This window comes from Phascolarctos cinereus, unplaced genomic scaffold (genome assembly GCF_003287225.1).
Source record: "Phascolarctos cinereus isolate Bilbo 61053 unplaced genomic scaffold, phaCin_HiC Scaffold_4;HRSCAF=312, whole genome shotgun sequence".
In the NCBI taxonomy this organism is placed as follows: Eukaryota; Metazoa; Chordata; class Mammalia; order Diprotodontia; family Phascolarctidae; genus Phascolarctos; species Phascolarctos cinereus.
The window spans coordinates 638,580,914-638,606,011 of record NW_027555847.1 but is presented as its reverse complement, the minus strand read 5'-3'; the positions used below and the strand labels follow the sequence as shown (position 1 = coordinate 638,606,011).

Genomic DNA, 25,098 nt, shown 5'->3' with positions numbered 1-25,098 from the left:
TTGCCTCAAGGCATTCAATACTCCAGTCCATCCTACATACTGATGCCAAAGTGATTTTCCTTAATAGCAGATCTGGTCATTTGACTCCCTTATATAACCAACTCCAATGACTTCATACGATTTTTAGGATAAAATATAAATTCCTCTCTTTACTTTTTACAGTTTTGTACAAGCTGACCCTAATCTATCTTTCCAGCCTCAAATATATTTTTACATTCTGGGATCCAACCAAACTAGCCTTTCTTTGCTTCAAAGAGATTGTACTCTATTGCTTATCTCTGTGACTTTGTAATGGTTATACTACATACCTGAAATGTGTTCCCCTCCTTATCTAAAATACATAAAAGTCCCTTCCATCCTTTCACATGAAGTTCAAGCAGCATTTTCTGCATGATCCCTCCAATTACCAGTGCCCTCCATTCCAAACTACACTGTGTTTAACAGTGGATATAACCGTATTTTTCACTTCATCGATAATGCTGTATGTATTTGCGTGTACATTTGCCATCTTCCTCATTACAATATAAGCTCTTTGAAAATTGGTGGTTTTTTTTTTTTTATCCCCATCACCTAGCATGATCCCTGGAACATAGTGGGTGGGTGTTTAGTAAATACTGGGTATCCCAGGAGTCTCAGTATAACTGTAAGCTATTAAAGTACCCTGTACTCAGAGCTTTATTACTGAGAGCATCAAAGCTTTTCTGTTTATTGTTCAGCTGAGGAGCTTTTTGGTAACTATACCACCTTCTCTTCAAGGTTGACTTGTAACTTTCATGCAGAATAATTATAAGCAGAAATAAACAATTTTACACATTAAATGGCTTAAGCCATTCAATGGCTTAAATCATTAAGGACTGAATCTCTGAGTACTGATTTTCAGAAAAGACAGAAATTGAGATCTGAGAGTAAAATTATTTCTTGTGGACATGTAATGATACACACCTTATCCCTGGCCCTCTCACATCATGCCCATGATTACCCAAAAGGTAAAATGGATAATTGGACCCGAAACTAGATGATATCTAAGATCCCATCAAGCTCTAAATATAATTTTATATAACTTTATTTTACACAACTCCCCATTCAGAAACACAGTGTTAATCTACTGATTTTTGAGTAGCTAGTAACAAAAGCTGCTATGATTCACAGTTTTGTTAATAATAAAAAGCTCAGAAATTTCCATAAAGTTATTTTTGTGTAGTCTTTGGGTGTCAAAATACAAACAACAGCCTCCAAATTTCTGAAATAAAACAATCAAATACAGTATTTCAAATAGTTAATGAAAGAAACAGCAGCTCATCTAAAATTAGCTGAAACACTTACCTTAGGGAATTGTTTTACAGGAATTAACACTTTCTGTCCCAGCTTCATGTTCTTATTAATCACAACATCAATGTACTTTTCCTCTTCCTTGCTCTCTCCTTTCTGGAACTTCTCAATTTCTGCAGGGTAGAAGGAGACAAAAGTCATGTATGATGAAGTTGGTAACTTACTATATTCTAGAAGTCATCAACATGGTCATCTTTATCATGGTTCAAAACACACACAGAAACTAAAATGTGAACTGGCTATAGAATAAAACACCTACTTTGATATTTAATTTCAATGATACTTTAAAAGTATTAAATAACATAAAGCTGTAAAGTCAAACACCAATTGTTCATGGCAATGGATAACACTAATCTGAATAATATAGAAGAATTATTTCCCTAGGAATTTCCTGAATTTCATATACATAAGAACTATACTCTACAAATCTGCACACATTTTACACTTTCAGGATTTGATCTCCGATCCGCTTTCTACGGAAAAAAGAATTAGTCTAATCTCTCTTCTCTTTGTATTTCTAGTATTTAGCAAAGTTCCCTTGCACATACTTAAGTGTTCATTTTTCTTCTTTGTTTCACAATGATCCATTCATTCACTGATTCATTTTAAATGAGGACTTTTGAATAGCTAAAGATAACTATCATATCCATTCCTAAATATTCTTTTCCAGAAAAAGGATCCCCAGTCTTTCAGTTAATCATTAGAAGGTAAGATCTTTTTAAAAAATCTTTATTACTTTATTTTGATTTATCAACAATCACTTCCATATGCTTTTGACTTGAAAGTTTTTCTCTCCCTTCCTCCCCCCCACCCTCCCCCAAACGGCACACAATCTGATACAGGTTTTGCATTTATATTCCTCTTAAACATATTTTCACATTAGTGAAGTTGTAAGCAAAAATTAAAACCAGTAGGAGGAACTATCAGAAAGATGAAACAAAACTCAACAAAAGGTAAAAATAAGTGATAGCGACTCAACTTCCATAGTTCTTTCTTTGGATGTGGACAGCATTTTCCATCACGAGGTCTCTGGAGATGTCTTAGATCCTAGCAGTGCTGAGAGGGGTTAAGTTTAACAATATTAGTCATCACACAACGTGGCTGTTATTGTGTACAAAGTCCTCTTGGTTCTGCTCACTTCACTCAGCATCAGACTATACAAGTCTTTCCAGGTTTTTCTGAAGTCAACCTGTTCATCATTTCTTATAGCACAATAGTATTCCATTACATTCATATACCACAACTTGCTCAGCCATTCCCCAATTGATGGGCATCCTCTCAATTTCCAATTCTTTGCCACCACAAAAAGAGCTGCTATGAATATTTTTGTACATGTGGGTCCTTTTCCCATTTGTTTAATCTCTTTGGAATATAGCCCTAGAAGTGCTGTTGCTGGATCAAAGGGTATGCACATTTGTGTAGCCCTTTGGGCATAGTTCCAAATTGTTCTTCAAAATGGTTGGATCATTTCACAACTCCACCGACAATGTATTAGTGTTCCAATTTTCCCACATCTTCTCCTGTTTTGTCACGTTGGCCAATCTGATAGGTGTGATGTGGTACCTCAGAGTTGTTTTGATTTGCATTTCTCTAATCAATAAAGATTTAAAGCATTTTTTCATATGACTATAGATGGCTTTAATTTCTTCATCTGAGAACTGTCTGTTCATATCCTTTGACCATTTATCCACTGGAGGATGGCTTGTGTTTTTATAAATATATCTTGATTCTCTATATATTTTAGAAATGAGGCCTTTATTGGAGAGGCTGGTTGTAAAAATTCTTTCCCAATTTTCTACCTTCCTTCTAATCTTAGTTGCATTGGCTTTGTTTGTGCAAAACCTTTTCAATTTAATATAGTCAAAATCATCCATTTTGCTTTTCATAATGTTCTCTATCTCCTGTTTGGTCATGAATTTTTCTGTTCTCCATAGATCTGATAGGTAAACTATTCCTTGTTCTCCCAGTTTACTTATGGTATCAGCCTTTATATCTAAGTCATGAACCCATTTTGACTTTATTTTGGTATATGGTGTGAGATTTGGGTCTATGCCTAGTTTCTGCCATACTCTTTTCCAGTTTTCCCAGCAGTTTTTTTCAAAGAGTGGGTTCTTATCCCAGAAGCTGGGGTCTTTGGGTTTATCAAATAATAGATTACTATAGTCATTGACTACTGTGTCTTGCATATTTAACCTATTCCACTGATCCACCTCCCTATTTCTTAGCCAGTACCAAGCAGTTTTGATGACTGCTGCTTTATAATACAATTTAAGATCTGGAATTGCTAGGCCACCTTCCCCTGCATTTCTTTTCATTAGTTCCTTTGATATTCTGGACCTTTTGTTTTTCCAAATGAATCTTGTTATTATTTTTTCTAACTCTATAAAATAATTTTTTGGTAGTTTGATTGGTATGGCACTGAATAAGTAAATTAGCTTAGGTAGGATTGTCATTTTTATTATATTAGCTGGCCTACCCATGAGCAACTGATGTTTTTCCAATTATTTAGATCTGATTTTATTTGTGTGAAAAGTGTTTTGTAATTGTGTTCATAGAGTTCCTGGGTTTGTTTCAGGAGGTAGACTCCTAAATATTTTATAATGTCTACAGTAAGTTTAAATGGGATTTCTCTTTCTATCTCTTGCTGTTGGGCTTTGTTGGTAATATATAGAAATGCTGATGATTTATGTGGGTTTATTTTATAGCCTGCAACTTTGCTAAAGTTGTTTATTATTTCAAGTAGTTTTTTACTTGATTCTCTAGGATTCTCTAAGTATATCATCATGTCATCTGCAAAGAGTGATAGCTTTGTTTCTTCTTTGCCTATTCTAATGCCTTCAATTTCTTTTTCTTCTCTTATTGCTAAAGCTAAGGTTTCCAGTACAATATTGAATAACAGTGGTGATAATGGACATCCTTGTTTCACCCCCGATCTTATTGGAAATGCTTCTAGCCTGTCCCCATTACATATAATGCTTGCTGAAGGTTTTAGATATATGCTATTTATTATTTTAAGGAAGACTCCATTTATACCTATGCTTTCTAGTGTTTTTAATAGGAATGGGTGTTGTATTTTATCAAAAGCTTTTTCTGCATCTATTGAGATGATCATGTGGTTTCTGTTGGTTTTGGTGTTGATATGCTCAATGATGCTGATAGTTTTCCTAATATTGAACCAACCCTGCATTCCTGGTATAAATCCTACCTGGTCATAGTGTATTATTCTTGTGATAAGTTGCTGCAATCTATTTGCTAGTATTTTGTTTAAAATTTTTGCATCTATATTCATTAGAGAAATTGGTCTATAATTTTCTTTCTCTATTTTGACTCTTCCTGGTTTAGGTATCAGCACCATATTTGTATCATAAAAAGAATTTGGTAAGACTCCTTCTTCACCTATTTTCCCAAATAGTCTATATAGTATTGGAATTAATTGTTCTTTAAATGTTTGATAGAATTCATGTAAATCCATCTGGCCCTGGAGATTTTTTCCTAGGGAGTTCATCAATGGCTTGTTCAATTTCTTTTTCTGAGATGGGGTTATTTAAGTATTTTACTTCCTCTTCGTTAATCTGGGCAATTTATATTTTTGTAAATATGTATCCATTTCACTAAGATTGTCAAATTTGTTGGCATATAGTTGGGCAAAATAATTCCTAATTATTGTTTTAATTTCCTCTTCCTTGGTGGTAGCTTCACCCTTTTCATTCTTGATACTAGTAATTTGGTTTTCTTCTTTTTTTTTTTAATTAAATTAACCAAAGGTTTATCTATTTTATTGGTTTTTTCATAAAACCAGCTCTTAGTTTTATTTATTAGTTCAATAGTTTTCTTAATTTCAATTTTATTAATTTTTCCTTTGGTTTTCAATATTTCTAATTTGTTTAGTTGAGGATTTTTAATTTGTTCTTTTTCTAGTTTTTTTAGTTGTATGCCCAATTCATTAATCTCCTCTTTTTCTATTTTATTTATGTAAGCATTTAGAGATATAAAACTTCCCCTAAGAACTGCTTTGCTGCATCCCATAGTTTTGGTATGTTGTCTCATTATTGTCATTCTCTTGAATGAAATTATTGATTGTTTCTATGATTTGTTGTTTGACCCAATCATTTTTTAGGATTAGATTATTTAGTTTCCAATTATTTTTTAGTCTATCTTTCCATGGCCCTTTATTACATATAATTTTTATTGCATCATGATCTGAAAAGGATGCATTTAATATTTCTGCCTTTCTGCATTGGATTGTGAGGTTTTTATGCCCTAGTACATGGTCAATTTTTGTGTATGTGCCATGTACTGCTGAGAAAAAAGTATATTCCTTTCTATCCCCATTCAGTTTTCTCCAGAGGTCTATCATACCTAACTTTTCTAATGTTCTATTCACCTCCTTAACTTCTTTCTTGTTTATTTTGTGGTTAGATTATCTAGTGCAGAGGGGAGGTTCAGGTCCCCCTAGTATAGTTTTGCTGTCTATTTCTTCCTGTAACTCCCTGAACTTCTCCTGTAAGAATTTGGATGCTATACCATTTGGTGCATATATGTTTAGTAATGATATTACTTCATTGTCTATGGTGCCTTTTAGCAGGATGTAGTTTCCTTCCTTATCTCTTTTGATTAGATCTATTTTTGCTTTTGCTTTGTCTGAGATCAGGATTGCTACCCCTGCTTTTTTTACTTCAGCTGACACATAATATATTCTGCTCCAGCCTTTTACCTTTACCCTGTATGTGTCACTCTTTTTCAAATGTGTTTCCTGTAAACAACATATTGTAGGATTATGGTTTTTAATCCATTCTGCAATCCTTTCGTTTTATGGGAGAGTTCATCCCATTCACATTCACAGTTATGATTACTACTGTGTCTTTTTTTTTTTTTTTTTTTTCTTTCTCTTTTCTTTCTCCTTTTTCCTTTCCCCCTTCACTAGTGTTTTGCTTTTGACCACCGCCTCCTTCAGTCCCTCCCCCTTTTATTATCCCTTTCCCTTTTCTTCCCCTTTACTCTTACTGCTTCTTCCCTCCCTTCTTCCCCCCTCCCTTTTCTTCCCCCTCTTTTCTTTCCCTTTTCCCTCCTACTGCCTATAGGGCAAGTTAGATTTCTATAACTAATGATTTATGCCTTCATGAGCTTCAAACCCCCCCCCTTCTTTCCCTCTGCTGTAATAGGATTTTGTGTCTTTTCCTGTAATGTAATTTACCCTTGTCTGCCTCCTCCTTTCTCAGTACATTTTCTAAGATCAGATTGATCCACTTATTTGGATCCATTTAACCTACTTGATTTTTTTTTTATCATTACATCAAAGTCAATTAATATCCACCCTCTTTATGTATACTCCTTTAACACGCTGTAATAACAATACAGTTCTCAAGGCAAGTGTCATATTCCCTTGTAGGGGTTTTAACAGCCCCCCACCCCCTTATTAACAACATATTTATCTTTCTGTCCCATTTACCTTTTTATGTCCTTCTTGAGTCCTGTACTTGAAGATCAAATTTTTTGTTGAGCTCTGGTCTTTTTATCAGGAAAGTTTGGAAGTCTCCATTGAATATCCACCTCCCCTTGAAAAATGATGCTCATTTTTGCTGGGTAATTGATCCTTGGCTGCATTCCAAGCTCCTTTGCCTTATGGAATGTCATGTTCCACACCCTGCGGTCTTTTAATGTAGAAGCTGCAAGGTCCTGTGTAATCCTGACTGTGGTTCCATGACATTTAAATTGTTTCTTTCTGGCTGCTTGCAGCACCTTCTCTTTCATCTGGTAATTTTGGAATTTTGCTATTATATTCCTTGGCGTTGTCAATTTGGGATCTCTTTCAGGTGAGTGTGGATTCTTTCTATGGTTATTTTCCCTTCTGGTTCTAGGACTTCGGGCAGTTTTCCTTTATGATTTCCTGAAAGATACTGTCCAGGCTCTTTTTTTCATCATGATTTTCAGGTAGTCCAATAATTTTTAAATTGTCTCTCCTGAGTCATTTTCCAGGTCGGTTGTTTTACTGATGAGGTATTTTATGTTATCATCTATTTTTTCATTTTTTTGTTTCTGTTTGACTGATTCTTGCTCTCTCATAGAGACATTAGTTTCCATTTGTCCAATTCTAGTTTTTAACAGATTGTTTTCTTCTGTTAGTTTTTGTACTTCCTTCTTCAATTGGCCAATTGTGTTTTTTAGGGACTTGTTTTCTTCAGTGTATTTTTTTTCCAATTGGCCAATTGTATTTTTGAAGGACTCTTCTACCTCTCTCATTTGACTATTAAAATCATTCTTGAGGTCTTCTGAGAAGGCTTTTTGGGCTTCAGACCAGTTCATATTCCCTTTTGTTGTTGCAGATGTGGGTTTGTTGACAATGTTGTCCTCTTCAGAATTTCTGTCTTGATCTTCACTCTTCTCATAATATGCATCTATGGTACGTTTCTTTTTACTCATGGTGTTTTCTTTATTCCTTGGCCTTTAAAGAGATTGAGCTCTCCTGTTGGGGAACAGAGGGCACTGACCCAAGCTTCTCGTGTTGGGAGCCTATGTCTTGGTCACTGGCTTTGTGTGCTGGGGCCTCTTATGTTGGTAATTGTAGGCTGTAGGTTTCTGGCAGCTCACCTGGTGTTGGGCTGGAATCAGCAAGGCTGGAACTTTCAGGCAGTTTTAGGTTGCCTGTTTTTCCTTTCCTTTAGCTTTCTTCAGCTCCTTTTAGATGGGTTCTGCAGGGTGCTTATCCGCCTGGGGCCCTCTGCAGTGCTGCTTCCCCTATTTTTGTTGAGGCACTGGGAGACCCGTTTGCTGGGCTGCTGTACAGCTGCTCCCTGTCTTTCTTCCAGTTCAGTTGTTCCAGGGTTTTTTTTTTGGTGTGAGATTTTCTGGATTTTCAGAGGTTGATAGGGGAGAGTGAGAGCTAGTATCTTTTCACTCTGCCATCTTGGCTCCTGGAAGTGGAACTCTAGATGGTAAGATCTCAAAGAACTTTACCACCACCAATACAAGTATCCTCCATGATTTTACTCTAAAATAAAGCTGTCATACTTTCAAACTCCCAAGTGTTCCCAACCAGATGAAAACGTAACTGAGAAATGTTTGACAAAATAAATGAAAAAATGATATAATCTTAATTCTTGTTTCTCTAAGTCAATATGTCCCTGAAAGAATACATTTCTATTTGAGTTTTACTTCACTGCTCTAAGAGATCAAGTTGTGTCTGACTATTCCCCTGGGTCCATAGCTTGGAAACCACAGCCAATTCTAGATCTTTAAGAATTATAAAAAGCTCTTAGAATTGTAGATAGATATGACACAGGGTTATCAAATGTATTATCTTTTAAAAAATATCTATTTGCTCCCAGTGTCTGCCTATCAATTGTATTTTCAGTCAGGCAGCTCCTGTGGAGATAGTATGCTTAGGTTTAGATAAAGAATCTAACAATCTCACCATGATATTGAGGATACAATACAGAAATGAAGACAAGATGACAGTATAGTTAGATGAGTTCAAAACTAGCATGAGTTGATGAATAGATCAGTCAATATGAAGAGAAAATTTTAATATAAATGTTGCAAAAATACGTCTTCCATACAGAAAAGAGGCTCATAGATCAATTAGCATGATGATGTCATGGATGGTACTCTTATTCCAAATTTCTTGTGCCATGAAGGTAGGATAAGATAAATGCACTGGCAGACAGAATTAGGAACCAAAATAAAACAAAAGGTAAAACCATTTGGCAAAGATGAAATCTACCAGTAAATTTATCATCTAAAAATGGATATTACCCTCTACTGCTACAGAAAGAAGACAAAGAACTATCCATGTGTTCACATCCTGTACAAGTGCTGTGACTTTACTCCCATAATTTTTTTTTCCACAGAATATACTTGATTGAGACCTTTTACTAGGTCTTTACATTTTACGGCTAGAATTTTAGGACTCAGACTCACCATCTGTCACTAGCTACATGACCATCCCACTTCTTTTCCCATCAAAACTTCCTTAATGCATCTTTTATGCCACTTTTTACCCAAAAGCTACCGTTAGTAATATGTCCAAACCTATTATATTCATAATGCATCTCTATATTGTTCTTTGACTCAGCTACAATGATCATTTCTTAGGAATTCATGATAAAGTTAGGTAGCCTAGTGCATCAAGTGCTGGACTTTAGTTAGGAAGACCTGAATTCAAAATCTGTCTTAGACACTACTGCTCTCCTTTCTCGGCAAGTCACTTAACCTGGTCAGCCTCAATTCCCCCATCTGTAAAATGGAGAAAATAACACCTAACTCACAGAGGAGTTGTGAGGCTCAAATGAGATTACATAACTAATATACTTTAGAAAACATAAAGCTCTACATAAATGAAAGATTGTTCAATATATTAACTGTACAAGTACAGGACGGACGAATGCTAGCTAGAAAAAGAAATCCACACAAAGTACAATAGTGTACTCATGCTATAAGCTTAATGTAATCCAACACTGTGACATGAGAGTCAGGAAGGTGAATGGGATCTTTGGGTATACTGAGAGAAATCACAGAGCATGATAAAGGACATTCCTGTTAGATGATGCCCAAGTCAGACTGGTTCTGCTCTAGTGGGTCTGAATGAAACACTTCTGAAGGCACATTCACAAGCTTAAGCAGATGCACAGGAGGTTAAAAAAAATGGTTATCACCCTGTATTTGTAGAGTACTCTAAGATTTATAGGTGTTCTACTCATCACATTATGAAGAAAGTAGCATCATTATCATCATCTTACAGATAAGGATTTAAAGCTAAGGAGGTTAATTACTATTCCCAGGAGAAAACAAAACTAGTAAATGATGGCAAAGGGAATAAAAGCCTAAGTCTCATCACTACAATAGACATGCTTTCCAGTCCACTACTGTGTTTTTAAGAGAGCTCAGCACCTGAAGAAAAGACATTGGGAGTGCAGGAGGATAATTATAGTTGAATAGCAAAGAAGGGGTAGAGAATCAGCTTGTTCTGTTTGGTCTCACGCAGTAGAAATAGAATAAATAGCAGGAATTGGGACACAGAATTAGAATTAGTACCAATGGATAGAGGTTATAGGAAGGCACATTTGAACTCATTATATAAAAAACTCCCTAAAAAGTAAAATGTGGAAAATCAGAACGTGCTGTCTTTGGTGGCAATATATTCCCTTTTAGCAGGGATTTTCAAGGACAATCTAGATTCTGAAGTGTTGGGAATGTCGTTTATAGATAAGATTAATGAAGTCAAGTTAACAAACATTTACTACAAGTCTACTATGGGCCAGGCTCAGTACTAAGTGTGGGGATACAAAAACAAAACCAAACAAAAGAAAATGAACAAACAAAATCTAGGTTCCTGCTCTCAAGGAATTCACAGTCTAAAGGTGGACATGACATGCAAACAACTAAGTATAAACAAAATATGCAGTATAGGATAAAATGGGAGAAATACAGGGAAGGCTCTAGCATTGAGGGTAGCTGGGTGGCACAATGGATAGTACCAGGCCTGGTGTCAGGAAGACCGGTGTTCATATCTGGCATCAGACCTTATAGCCAGGAATTAAGGGGAGTACAATGTAACAAGACCAGAAAGGTAGAAAAGGGCCGGATTACAAAGGAATATAAAAGCTAAAGAGTAGATTTTATATTTGATCCTCAAAGTAACAAAAGATCATAAAAATTAAATAGAGGTCTAGGTGGGCACATGTTTAGACCTACACTTCAGGAAGATGGAATTTCACAGTTGAGAGGAGGAAGGGCTGAAAAGGAGACTTGAGGGAAGGAGACTAACCAGAAGGTTATTGCAAAAGTCGAGTCATAAGACAATGAAGGCCTGTACAAGGGCTGTGCTAGTGTCAGAGGAGAAAAAGTGATATATACAAGAAATGATATTACGGCAAAATAAACAGAACTTTGCAAAAGACTGGACATGGGGGATAAGAGAGTGAAGAACTGAGGATGACACTTGGGTGGTGATGGACAGAAATTGAAATAAATAACTTCTGAAGCCCCTCCTAACTCCAGAATTCTATGATTCTGCCATGTCCTCTTGTTGCTACTCACATCAAATTGTAGTGTTGCTCTTTCAGGCAGCAAGTCTCAAAATATAATTCAAATCCCCATTCCAAAGATATCTTTGAAAATGTAAAAGCCAGGGTAAATGGCTACCTATATTTACAGATAAAGCTTTAGTAAATGCTTAGTATGTATAAGATCGATTGGACTTATTTTGTTTGGTCTCATAGGAGAGAAATGGAATCAATCAAGAAAAATTAGAGTTAGTCCTATTTTACTTTATTATATGAAAAACTATATAGAGCTGTGGGAAAGTAAAACAAATAGGTTGCCTCAGGATCTCTTACAAAATTCTTTAACAACTAATATTTATATAACACTTCAAGGTTTGCAAAGTACTTTATATCTATTTAATGCTCACAATAATCTTTTGAGATAGGTGCTACTATTGTATCTATTTATCAGATAAGGAAAATGAGGCTCACAGAGGTTAAGTGATGATCCAAGGCCATGTTGATACCTACTGTCAAAAGTTGAATCAAACCCAGGTCATCTAACTCCAGTATTCTTTGATCCTACAATTTCAAGCTGTTTGCTGTCACTATTCTTTAGCCAGAAAGTCCAAGGGCACTATCTGAATCCCTCCCCCACCAGCTTCTCCAAATTCTTCCAGGGAGTAGGTAACATTTAGTCAGTTTACCAAGAAGCATTTATTAAGCACTATGTTCTATATGCCAGGCAAAGAAAAGCAAAACCAGTCCCCCGCCCTCAAGAAGCTATTAAGACTAAATGGCAAATTGGTACAGAATGGGCCTATTAAGACTCATATAAAATCCATTAGAACTCTTAGAAGCTTAGACAGAATGCCATTTTTTGAAGAAAATACTTGACCACCTTAGGAAAGAAGTTAACCCCAAGCACCTTTATAACATTATGAAAATGAAATCTCAATATTCCCCAACTGAAGTTATAGGATGTCTCCAAAGTCCAATTCCCAACACTCGCTTCTGTTGGGCAAGGACCCTGGGATCAGAAATGCTGCACAAACAAAGTAGAAGCTTTGCTGGATTCCACTAGACAGAGGCTTCAAATATCGTCAAAACAACAGAATGAGTCAGCTACATTGCTCTTCAGGAAGCACAAAGCTCATCAACAAAATGGTAGTAATTAAGTGATATGTTTTGAGATCATGAGCTACAAAACAGTGAATTTGTTTTTGTTTTTCTTTTTTGAGTGATTTATTTATTCTTATTTATTTCTATTAATTTCTTTTGATGTATCAACAATCACTTCCATAAGCTTGAGTCTTAAATTTTTCTCCCCCTCCTTCTTCAAAACAGTGAAATTTTAAAAGAGATCTCATTCACTATGTATCCTTCCATTTAGAAGGTGGTGATGGCGGAGTGAGAGAAAAGGCAACAGAAAAATCACTGTTTTTAAGCATTCTATAAATATTAACTTCATGGTAGATATTCTAAATATGTATTTAAACAGCAGCTATAAACTGGCATATTATTTGAAGAACAAACCACATTATTACTGATATTTCTATAATAAAAAGAAGAAAAAGAAAGATGAAATTAGATGAAAGAATGACTCCCAGGTTCTCTGCTCAGAGTGAACTGACAGAATTGGTTTGATCATATTCCAGAAAGCAACAAGAAACATCATTTTAAGGGACAATTGGTTATTTCATCTTGAGGTGTTCACAATAAGTATTATAACATTATAAAGACAACTATAGGTTATGGGCCAACATATGTTACGGTCAATCGGTCACTCAGAAAGCATTTATTAATCATCTACTATATGCCTAGCATTATATTAAGTACAGAGGATACAAAGAAAGACAAAAAAAATCCCTAGGAGCTCACAGTCTAAAGGGAGAGACAATACGCAAACAAATACGTGCAAACAAATACGTACAAACAAGATAGCGATGAATAGCTAAAAATAAACAGACAGACAGACAGATAGATATAATACATTGAGAAAATCAACAGGGAGCAACCAACAGATTGGATTTTAATATCTCAATCATCAAGTAGCTGAAATAGAAATTAAGAATATAAATTCAGGAAAAACAGGAGACTCTGACCAAATAAAGTACAAGAGAATCTATACTGGAGATAACACAATCCTGAAAAAATTCTCATATGCTCAATGACATCAACTAATAATAATGACAGTAATAACAATAATAACTAACATTAATTATAACATTTACTGTTACCAGGCCCTGTGCTAAACTCTTTACAATTATTGTCTCTCTTGATCCTTACAATAACTCTGGGAGGTGGGTATTATTTTTACCCCCATTTTTCAGATGAGGAAACTGAAGGAAACAAAGGTTAAATGACTTGCTTAGAGTCACACAACTAGTTAAGTGTCTGAGGCTGAACTTGAATTCAGGTCTTGCACTCTATTCACGCGTCACATAGCTGACCAAATGAAAATCTTGACTCATAATTCCCTGACCATGTTGAGGTCATGTCTCTAGAGCTGTCCTTTTCTCTCCTCCTCCTCATTTCACATCACTTAAATATCTTACTCAGCTTCATCACTTGTCCTAATTCCTAAAACATTCAAGGATAAAACTGAGCAAAACTCTAGACCAATATCAATAATGAATAGCGATTCACAAAGTTTAAACAAAATACTCTCAGACTACAGCAATTTTTCCAAGAAATCATTCATTATGACTAAATTGTATTTATACTAAGTATGTAATTATAGTTCAAACATTAAGAAAATAATGAACACAATCATATTAAAAACCAAAACATCAAAAATCACTTTTGTTTCAATAGAAGCAGAAAAAAGAATTTGACAGAATACAAGACTCTTTTGTGATAAAAACAAAAAAAAATCCTATAAAGAAAAGCACAGAGAGGCCTTTTTTTTTTTAATACCATAAAAAGAATCTACCTAAAACCAAAAGCAACGCAATGGAGATACACTCACTAAAACCTTTTCCCATAAACGTAGGAGTAAAGAAAGCATACTGACTATTACTTGACATAGTTCTGGAAATGCTAGAAACAACAATAAAAATAAGAAAAAAAATAAAAGCATAAAGATAGATACAGAGCAGATAAAATGATCACTATTTACCAATATGAGAGTACTGCTGGGGAATCCAAGAGAATCAGCAAATATGCTGATCAAGACAATAGCTTCGGTAAAACTGCAGACCATAAAATAAATCCTCAAAAATTAATTATTTCCATATAAACATAAAATCCAAGAAGCAATAATACAAAGGAAAATCATATTCCAATTAACTAGAAAATTCATAAAGTACCTACGTGAGGCTACCAAAGCACACAAATCACTTGTATAGATGCAGTCACAAAGCGTTACTTCAAGAAATGAAAAACACTTTAATTAGCAGAAGGAATATTCTGTGTTCATGGTCAAGCCATGCCAATACACTAAAAATGAAAAAAAAAAATCCTACAAAAGTTAATTTACACTTTTAATGTTACGCCAAATTACCAGAATTACTTTATTTTTATCCTTTACTTCATAAAGTAATAAAAAAAAATCCATTTAGAAAAAAATAGGTACTGGCTAAGAAACAGAGTAGTGGATCAGTGGAATGGGTTAAATATGCAAGACACAGTAGTCAATGACTATAGTAATCTATTATCTGACAAACCCAAAGACCCCAGCTTCTGGGATAAGAACCCACTCTTTGAAAAAACCTGCTGGTAAAACTGGAAAAAAGCATGGCAGAAAATAGGCATAGGCCCAAATCTCACACCATATACCAAAATAAAGTCAAAGTGGGATCATGATTTAGATATAAAGGCTGATACTATAAGCAAACTGGGAGAACAAGGAATAGTTTACATATCAGATGTATGGAGAACAGAATTTTGATTACATTAAATTGAAAAGGTTTTGCACAAAGCCAATGCAACTAAGATTAGAAGGAAGGTAGAAAATTGGGAAACAATTTTTATAGCCAGTCTCTCTGATAAGGGCCTCATTTCTAAAATATATAGAGAATTAAGACAAATTTTAACAATACAAGCCATTCTCTAATTGACAAATGGTCAAAGGATATGAACAGACTGTTCTCAGATGAAGAAATTAAAGCCATCTATAGTCATATGAAAAAATGCTTTAAATCTTTATTGATTAGAGAAATGCAAATCAAAACAACTCTGAGGTACCACATCACACCTATCAGATTGGCCAACATGACAAAACAGGAAAACGATAAATGTTGGAGAAGATGTGGGAAAATTGGAACACTAACACATTGTTGGTGGAGTTGTGAAATGATCCAACCATTTTGGAGAACAATTTGGAACTATGCCCAAAGGGCTATAAAATTGTGCATACCCTTTTACCCAGCAACACTAGGGCTATATACCAAAGAGATCATACAAATGGGAAAAGGACCCACATGTACAAAAATATTCATAGCAGCTCTTTTTGTGGTGGCAAAGAATTGGAAATGGAGAGGATGCCCATCAATCGGGGAATGGCTGAGCAAGTTGTGGTACATGAATGTAATGGAATACTATTGTGCTATAAGAAATGATGAACAGGTAGTCTTCAGAAAAACCTGGAAAGACTTGTATGGTCTGATGCTGAGTGAAATGACCAGAACCAAGAGAACATTGTACACAATAACAGCCATGTTGTATGATGACTAATACTGATAAACTTTCAGCAATACAAGGATCTAAGACATCCCCAGAGGCCTCGTGATGGAAAATGCTGTCCACATCCAAAGAAAGGACTATGGAAGCTGAATCGCTATCATTTTTTTTTCCTCTTCTGTTGAATTTTGTTTCCTCTTTCTAATGGTTCCTCCTATTGGTTTTAATTTTTACTTACAACTTCACTAATGTGAAAATATGTTTAATAGGAATGTAAATGTATAGCCTATATGAGATTGTGCGCCGTCTTGGGGAGGGGAGGGAGGAAGGGGGAGAAAAATTTTCAACTCAAAAGCATATGGAAGTGATTGCTGATAAATCAAAATAAATTAATAAAATAAAAAAAATATATATCCAGAATATATCAAAGGAAATAATGAAAAGTGGTATGTACAAAAAGGGTAGCTAGGTGGCTCAGTGGATACAGTACTGGGCTTGGAGTCAGAAAGACCTGAGTTCAAATGCAGCTTCAGATACTTACTAGCTGTGTGACCTTGGGTGAGTCATTTAACCTCTGTTTGCCTTCATCTACTGGAGAAGAAAATGGAACACCACTCCAGTATCGTTGCCAAAAAAAATCCCATATACAGATGTTACAGTCCATGGTGTCACAAAGAATTCTACAGGACTAAACAACAAATGGACAAAAAAAGTGTCCTCCAGACCTTAAGCTATATTGAGATAGCAGTAATCAAAACTATTTAGGTTTGCTAGGTAGCAATGTGGCAGCTAGGTGGTGCAGTGGATAGAGCACCAGCCCTGGAGTCAAGAGAACCCAAGTTCAATTTGGCCTCAGAAACTTAACTTGCTGTGTGACCCTCACTAAACCTTGCTTGCCTTAGTTTCTTATCAGTCAAATGAGCTGGAGAAGGAAATGGCAAACCACTCCAGTATCTTTGTGAAGAAAACTTCAAATGGGGTCATGAAGAGTTGGACAGGACTAAAACTACTCAACAATAACAACAAGAGAAACAAAAAGGTAGAACAATGGAACAAATGAGACAGGGGAGAATCAGAAATAATGGAACTCATCAATCTAGCGTGTGATAAAGTGGAAACTCCTTATTCAATAAAAACTGCTTGGGAAACCAGAAAGCTTAGAACAAACAACTTATAACATATTCTACAATACAGACTAAAACATGTCTTTAATATAAAGATGACACTATAAAAAAAAATAAGAAGAGAAACAGACCATATACCTCTCACGACTATTGGAAGGAGATATATTTTTAACCTAAGAAGAGACAGAGTCAATTACCAAAGATAAAATAGGTAATTTTGGCTACTTGACACTGAAAAGCATCTATACAGACAAAATTAGTCCACCTAGGATAAAAAGAAAAGAGACTGAATGGGAGAAAAACATCTCCAGTAGAAAGATACGTGGGCAAAGCATAGTTCTTAAAAGAATTGCAAAGTACCAATTTACCAAATTGCCAATTTTGGTAATTACCAATTACTAATAAGAGAGATACAAACCATACAACAACCCTCATGTTTCACTTTACAGCCTGGAAATTGGGAAAAATGACCCCCCAAAAAAATGGGTTGTGGGATAACAGGAATGCCACTGCATTGTTGATGGAACTGTGAACGGGTAAAGCCATTTTAGAAAACAATTTGGAAACGTATGAATAAGTAACTAAAATGGCCATATCCTTTTATCTAGAGAGATTCCATTACTGTGCTTCTATCCCAAGAAAGCCACTGATAAGAAAATATTTATGGCAGCAGTTTTTGAAATCAGAAACAAATGGAAACAAAGCTGATCTATTGGGTAATGGGTAAATAAATTGTACGTGTTCCTTGAATATGATGGAATAGCACTGTGTTTTAAGAAACCACGAATGTGATAAATATAATGAAGCATGCAGAGATTTACATAAATTGATAAAGTGAAGCAAGCAGAGTTAAGAAAACCATATATGCAATAACTACAACAATGTAAATGGGAAAAACCAAACACAAAAATGAAAAATGAACATAAAATTATACAGATCAAATATGACCCAAAAAGAGAAAAGAAGGCACTCCCAATCCATCCCTTCCTTCACAGAGGTGGGAGGGCCACAGATGTTACACACTGCATGCTTTTAGACATTTTTGAACGTATCAATACATTGGTTGTGCTGGCTTTTCCCCTCTTTTTCCTCTTTCTTTTTGGTCTTTAATTTTTAACAGATTGTTTTCTTCTCTTAGTTTTTATACTTCCTTCTCCAATTGGCCAATTGTATTTTTGAGGGATTTGTTTTCTTCAGTGTACTTTTTTTCCAATTGGCCAACTGTATTTTTGAAGGACTCTTCTACCTCTCTCATTTGACTATTAAAATCCTTCTTGAGGTCTTCTGAGAAGGCTTTTTGGGCTTCAGACCAGTTCATAGTCCCTTTTGATGTCGCAGACATGGGTCTGTTGACAATGCTGTCCTCTTCAGAATTTCTGTCTTGATCTTCACTCTTCTCATAAAATCACTCTATGGTACGTTTCTATTTACTCATAGTGTTTCTTTATTCCTTGGCCTTTAAAGAAATCGAGCTCTCCTGCTGGGGAGCAGAGGACACTAACCCAAGCTTTTGTGTTGGGAGCCTAGGTCTTAGTCATTGGCTTTGTGTGCTGGGGGCCTCTTATCTTGGCAATTGTAGGCTGTAGGGTTCTGGCAGCTCACCCTGGTTTTGGGCTGGAATCAGCAAGGCTGGAACTTTCAGGCAATTCTAGGTTGCTTGCTTTTCCTTTCCTTTAGCTTTCTTCAGCTCCTTTTAGATGGGTTCTGCAGGGTGTTTATCTGCCTGGGGCCCCCTGCGGTGTTGTCTCCCTCCTTTCTGCTAATGTACTGGGAAATTCCTTTGAGGTAGAATGCCAAGGCTCCTGCTGGTTTTCTGAGCTGGTTTCCACCAGTTCCCCCCACCCTCACTGAGGCACTTGGAGGTCCAGGTGTTGGTGTTTGCCTGCTGCACCCCCTGGGCTTCAGGATCTCCTCCTGGTTGGCAGCTGGAGGCTGTAGGGTTCTGATAGCTTATCTGGTGTTAGGCTGGAACTTTAGGTCGACTCTAGGTTTCTTTCTTCAGCCCCTTTCAGATGAATGCTGCAGGGTGCTTATCCGCTTGGGGCCCTTTGTACTGCTGCTTTCCTTATTTCTGCTGAGGCACTGGGAGATGGGTTTGCTGTAGAATGCCTAGTAACCAGGATCTCCTCCTGGTGTGCTAAAGTGAGGCTGAGCTACTGCTCTGCTGCTCCCTGTCTTTCTTCTGGTTCAGCTGTTTCAGGGGGTGTTTTTTTTTTTTCTGGGGTGATATTTTCTGGGTTTTTAAGAGGTTGACAGGGGAGGGTGAGAGGAGCTACCTTTTTACTCTGCCATCTTGGCTCCCAGAAACAGAAGTCCTTTTTGGTCTTTAAAAATACAATTCTTTTAATATGGGATGGCTGTTTGGGAAGGTGAAAAGAGGGATAACAGGGAAAACTATGAAAATGTAAAAATAAAATAATAAATCTTTTAAAAAAGACAAAAAGAAATATGATAGAATCATCACATCTACTTCTTCTCCTCTCTTTTCTCTGTTTTAGATTTTTTTCAAGTAACAAGCATTTACTTATTTTCCCTCTCACCTCCTCCACCATTGAAAAGAAAAGGAAAAGCAAAATCCACACAGTAAATACGCAGAGTCAAGCAATACAAATTTCCATCTTTACCATGTCAAAAAATTTTGTACTTAATATTAACACTATATATTTAGTCCATAACCTCTCTGGCAGGAGGTAGGACTGTTAATCATCAATAATTAAATTTTAGTTCATTATTTCATTAATCAAAATTTCCAAGTATTTTTAAAATGCAAATTTTTATAATGCTGTTATATGTTATATGAATCTTTTTCCTGGTAGTACTAATTTCACTGTTTTAGTTCATAGAAATCTCAAGTTTTATATACAAACTCTAAACCCGTCTGGAGCTTATCATTTATGCTGTATGAGCTGTTGTTCTCTACATAATTTCTGCCAGGACACTGTTCCTATTTCCAGCACTTTTCAGTCAAATGGAAACCCCTTATCCCAGCAACTGAATTATTTGGGGTTACCAAAAAAATAGGCTACTGTGTTTGCTTCTAAAAGTTCTGTACCAAATTTGTTCCAGTGATTAACCTAGCTGCTTTTTAACTACTTCCAAACAATTTTAATAATTAGCAATTTGGAGAACAGCTGGATATTTGGTACTCCTAGGCCCCTTCCTGTCCATTTCCCCCCACTATTTTGTATAAGATTCTTAACTTTTGTTTCTCCAGATGAATTTCATTATTTTTTTCTAGTTCTATAATGTAACCTTTCGTAGTTTGATTGGTCTGTTATACTAAATGGTTAAATTAAGTATCATTTTCTTTTTTATTATTATTCTATTTGCTCATCCTACCTATAAGCAATAACTATTTTTCCCATTACATAGGTCTGTCTCTACACTTTACTATTACAAATCTCTATTTGTACCCTGATAAATAAAACTCCTCAGCATTTTACACATTCTATAGTTATTTTAAATTGCATCTTTTTCCATCTCTTCCTAATGGGTTTTGTTGGTAATCAATAGAAATACTGAGATTTGTATGGATTTGTTTTATATAATGAAACTGAAAGGAAGGAAATAAACATTTATATAGAACCTACTATGTGTCAGGTACTTTATAATTATTATCTCACTTGATTCTCACCAACAAATATAAGAGGTAGGTGCTACCATTACCCTCATTTTACAGATGAGGAAACTGAGGCAGGGGTTTAATGACTTGCCTACGGTCACACAACTAGTGTCTGAGATTGAATTTGAACTCAGGTCTTCTTGACTCTCAGCTCAGTTCTGTGTATTGTGGTGCTCCTCAGCTGCCGCTCTCAAAGTTATTCATGGTTCCAATTATTTTAGTTCATTCTGTAGGATTCTCGAAGCAAGCCATCATCTGAACAAAGTAATAATTTTGTTTCCTCTTTACCTATACTTATTCCATGAATTTATTTCTTTTTGTCTTATTGCTATAGCTAACATTTCTAAAAGAATATCAAACAATAATGGTGACGATAATATTTGCTTTGTCCCTGACCTAAAGTCCTGTAGTTTATTTCCATTACATGTTCAGGCTATTATTCACTGGAAGGTCAAATAATGAAGTTGAAGCTTAAATGCTCTGGCCACATAATGAGAAGTCAGGAAGACCCTGATGCTGGGAAAGATTGAAGGCCAAAGGAAAAGGGGACAACAAAGGATGAGACAGATAATGTCATGGAAACAACAAATATGAACCTGGGCAGACTTCATGAGAACGTAGAGGCTAGAAGGACCTGGTCTGCTAGGTCAGTAGGGTAATGAAGAGTCTAAATTAATTTATTCTTATGCTTACCACTGTTTTGGTTTTTCTTTTAGACAAAAATTCATGTAACATTTTGACAAAGCCCTTTTTTCTGCATCTGTTGGTATGATGAATATGACAAATTACATTTATAGTTTCTGTAATACTGAATCAACCATGTACTTCTGATACAAATCCAACCTGGTCATAGTATATATCATTTTTGTGATGTATAATCTCTCTGCTAACATTTGATTTTAAAAATTTGTATTAATCTTAATTAGGGATACTGTCCTACTGTTTTTTTTTTCTTTCGGTGAGGAAATCAGAGTTAAGTGACTTGCCCAGGGTCACATAGCTAGCTAGTGTCAAGCATCTGAGGCCGGATTTGAACTCAGGTCCTCCTGACTCCAGGAACTGTGCTCTATCCACCGCACCATCTAACTGCCCTTCTGTTTTCTTTTTCTGTTCTGAATCTCCCTGTTTTAGGTATAAAAAACTTTTTTTGTATCATAGGAGGAATTTGATACAATGCCTTCTATTTTTTGCAAGTATTTTGTATAATACTAGAATTGATCATTCTTTAAATGTTTGATAGAATTCACCTTGGCTCTCTCTGAAGCCACACTGGCTCTCAGGTAAAGGACCACCTTCCAAGTGAAGGATCAGTCTATTAAGGAGGACACTGGTGAGAACCTTGCCAGCAATGACAGAGAGAGATTCCCTCTGTGATTGTCACAGGACAATCTATTTCCTTTACCTTTATAGAGATAGACAATGGAGGCATCTTTGAACTCCTGGGGGATAACCTCCTCTTGCCATACAACCTGGAACATTTCAGTCAGCTTCTGCATGAACCATGGACCACCTACCTTGTAAATCTCAGCTGGAAGAGAATCCGCACCAGGAGCTTTGCCACACAAGAGGAGCCTAATGGCATTCAAAACCTCTTCTTCAGTTGGACTTCAGCTAGGGAGGAACCGACTTTAACCTGGAGTAAACAGTCAATGGCTTCAGCATTGATTGATGATGGTCTGTTGAGAACACTATGGAAGTGTTCAGCCCATTTCTCTAGGATCATGTCTTTATGACTAATTAATGTGGCTCCATTAGCCAGAGCTAGCTCAGTATTTGAGAGGCTCTAAAGGAAACTTCTCTCTCCAAAAGAGAGAAGAGGTAATAGACTCACTACAAAGCTGAAGCCGTTGAGCTGACCTCATTGTTGTATGCCTATGAACCCTGGACAATAACACCAACACCCATGGCAGGAAACCGACTCACTTCCATTTGGATTAACTGACTTAGGAAGATTCTGAAGATCACCTGGCAGGATAAGATACTAGACATTGAGATCCTTTCTTGAACTAAACTGCCAAGCACTCAAACTCTGCTTCAGAGAGCACAACTCTGATGGACTGGCCAAGTTGTCTGAATGTAAAATATATGCTTGCCAAAAAGACTATTTTGTGGAGAACTTACACAGGGCAAATATTCACATGGTGATCAGAAGAAGTGATACAAGGACACTCCCAACGTCTCTCTTAAGAACTTTGAAATTGATTGTATGACATGGGAGACACTGGCACAGGACCACCCAGCACGGGGTGCTCACATCAGAGAAGGTGCTGTGCTCTATAAGCAAAGGAGAATTGAAGTAGCTCAAAAGAAACTCAGGATGCACAGATTTAGAGAATCTACCCCAAATGTCCACATGGACTATTTGTACCCAGCCTGTGGTAGAACATTCCGAGCTTGTATTGGTTTGATCAGCCACACATCCTGTAACTTGACTCCAGAATAGTGATATTATTTTGGCCCTTTTTGAGGACAAAGGACAACAAACAAGAATTCAACTGTAAAAACATCTTATTCTAGATGTCTTTTTTCATATTTGGAATTTCATTGATGGCTTATTCTATTTATTTTTATGTGATTGCTCAAATTTTCTCTTTCTTGTTCTGATAAACTACATATTTCAAAGGTTTGTAAATATTAACCCATTTTAAGTACTTAGTTTTATTGGCATATAGTATAGCAAAATATATTCTAATAATATTTTTGTTAATTCTTTTTATTTTTAATGCTAGTGATTTCTTCTTTTTAATAAAATAGTCTAATGTTACTTATTTTTTCAACCAGCTACTGGTATTAATTATTAATCTAACATTTCTAATTTAAAATTAATTTTTTTCTTTTAGTTTTCAGGATTTAGGTGTTTACACTATTTAATTTTTTAAGCTGTATGCACAATTTGTTGATCTTTCTTTCCTTTATAAAGATGTTTAGAGATACTGCATTTTCCCTCAGGTGGAGGGAAAATGAAGCACAGATAGCATTTTTTCTTAAAATTGGCTCATTTAGTCATTATTGTCATTATTTTTAATGAGACTGCCATTTGTAAGAATAATTCATTGGCCCACTAATTATTTAAGAGTAAGTTATTTAGTCTCCAGTTAATAAGAAAACATCTAATTCAATTTACAAACATTTATTGTGTGTAATATACATGAGACGCTAAGTGAAATTTTGACAATGCAAAGACAAATGAAATAGTCTCTGTCTTCCAAGAGATATACATTCAGGTTAAATAAACAAAGACAGATGTATAATCTTACAGCTAAGTTCAAAAAAATCAATTTCATAAGTCCAACAAATCAGAAGCATGACTAGGCAATAGTTCATGAGAAGGTAAAATAATGAGAATTTTAGGGGACTTTCAAGTTCAATATGAGTCTACTATATGATATGACAACCACAAAGGAAATATGAGCTTAAGCATCAATAAAAGAGACATCAGTATGCAGAAATATAGAAGTGAAATTCCCATTTGGTTCTACCCAGTAAACCCAAAGTTGGAATAATAGGTTTCATTCTAGATGATACATTCTACAAAAGACACTGACAAGCTGGAACACAACAAGTGTGGTAACTAGAATAACTGACCAAGGTTCTGGTAGAAAAGATAAAGCAGAAATAGAATGGTGGATCAGTGGAACAGGTTAGGTGTACAAGACAGAACAGTCAATGACTATGCTAATCTACTATTCGATAAATTCAAACACTCCAGCTTCTGGGATAAGAAATCACTATTTAACAAAAACTGCTGGAAAAACTGGAAGTATGGAAGTATGGAAGAAACTGGGCACAGACCAACATCTTACACCCTAATCAAATCTTACAAAAATCTTTAGTCAAGTCTTACAAAATGCAGAGAAAATCAAGTGGTTTTAATCTTTTTCCCCCTATATCTACATTTTCCTCTTCATATAGACCTGGGAAGTTATCTAAACTAGCCGTTCCCTATCTGGGATATAGAATCATAGATATAGACCTGGAAGTGTTCTCAGAGGTGATTTAGTACAATCTCTTTATTTTACAGATGGGGAAAATGAGGCTCAGAGAAATGTGAGGTGATTTGTTGAGGTCACAGCAGTAGCAGATTTGAATGTCAGTCCTCTGACTCCTGAGGAAGTGTTCTTTCCTCCTTTGCAAATGCATACGCATGCCAAATACTGTCATGTTAATCTTTCATTAGCTCCTACAAATTACATCTTAATGGATTTGTATAATAAGCAAAAATACCCTCAGTATATTGAATATACATTTCCCATAGATGTATTATTATTTTTCAAATATATTTTGATGCTACTGTTATTCATGAAATAAAGGCAAATGCAAGTAAAAAAAGAGATAAGGCAAATAAGTCTGTTTAGCAAGGAGTAAACTGGGGGACGAGAGATAGTGCAATGATTATTTTCTTTAAGCATCTAAAGAACAA

General features: G+C 35.7%; 1 protein-coding gene across 4 annotated transcripts in view; it reads right to left on the bottom strand.

The window, feature by feature from the left end:
* The window catches only part of KHDRBS3 (KH RNA binding domain containing, signal transduction associated 3), a 305,049-nt gene that overhangs the window by 169,989 nt on the left and 109,962 nt on the right, over positions 1 to 25,098 (bottom strand). For 3 of the 4 annotated variants that reach the window (XR_002326690.2, XM_020997915.2, XM_020997916.1), the window contains exon 2: positions 1,324 to 1,442. Coding sequence is in view for 3 of the 4 variants with exons in the window: in XM_020997915.2 (XP_020853574.1) it covers positions 1,324 to 1,442 (119 nt within the window). In the remaining variant the exon portion in view is untranslated. Of the gene's footprint in view, positions 1 to 1,323; positions 1,443 to 22,192; positions 22,294 to 25,098 lie in introns of those variants that run through there. The other variant, XM_020997917.2, reaches the window with a different exon arrangement.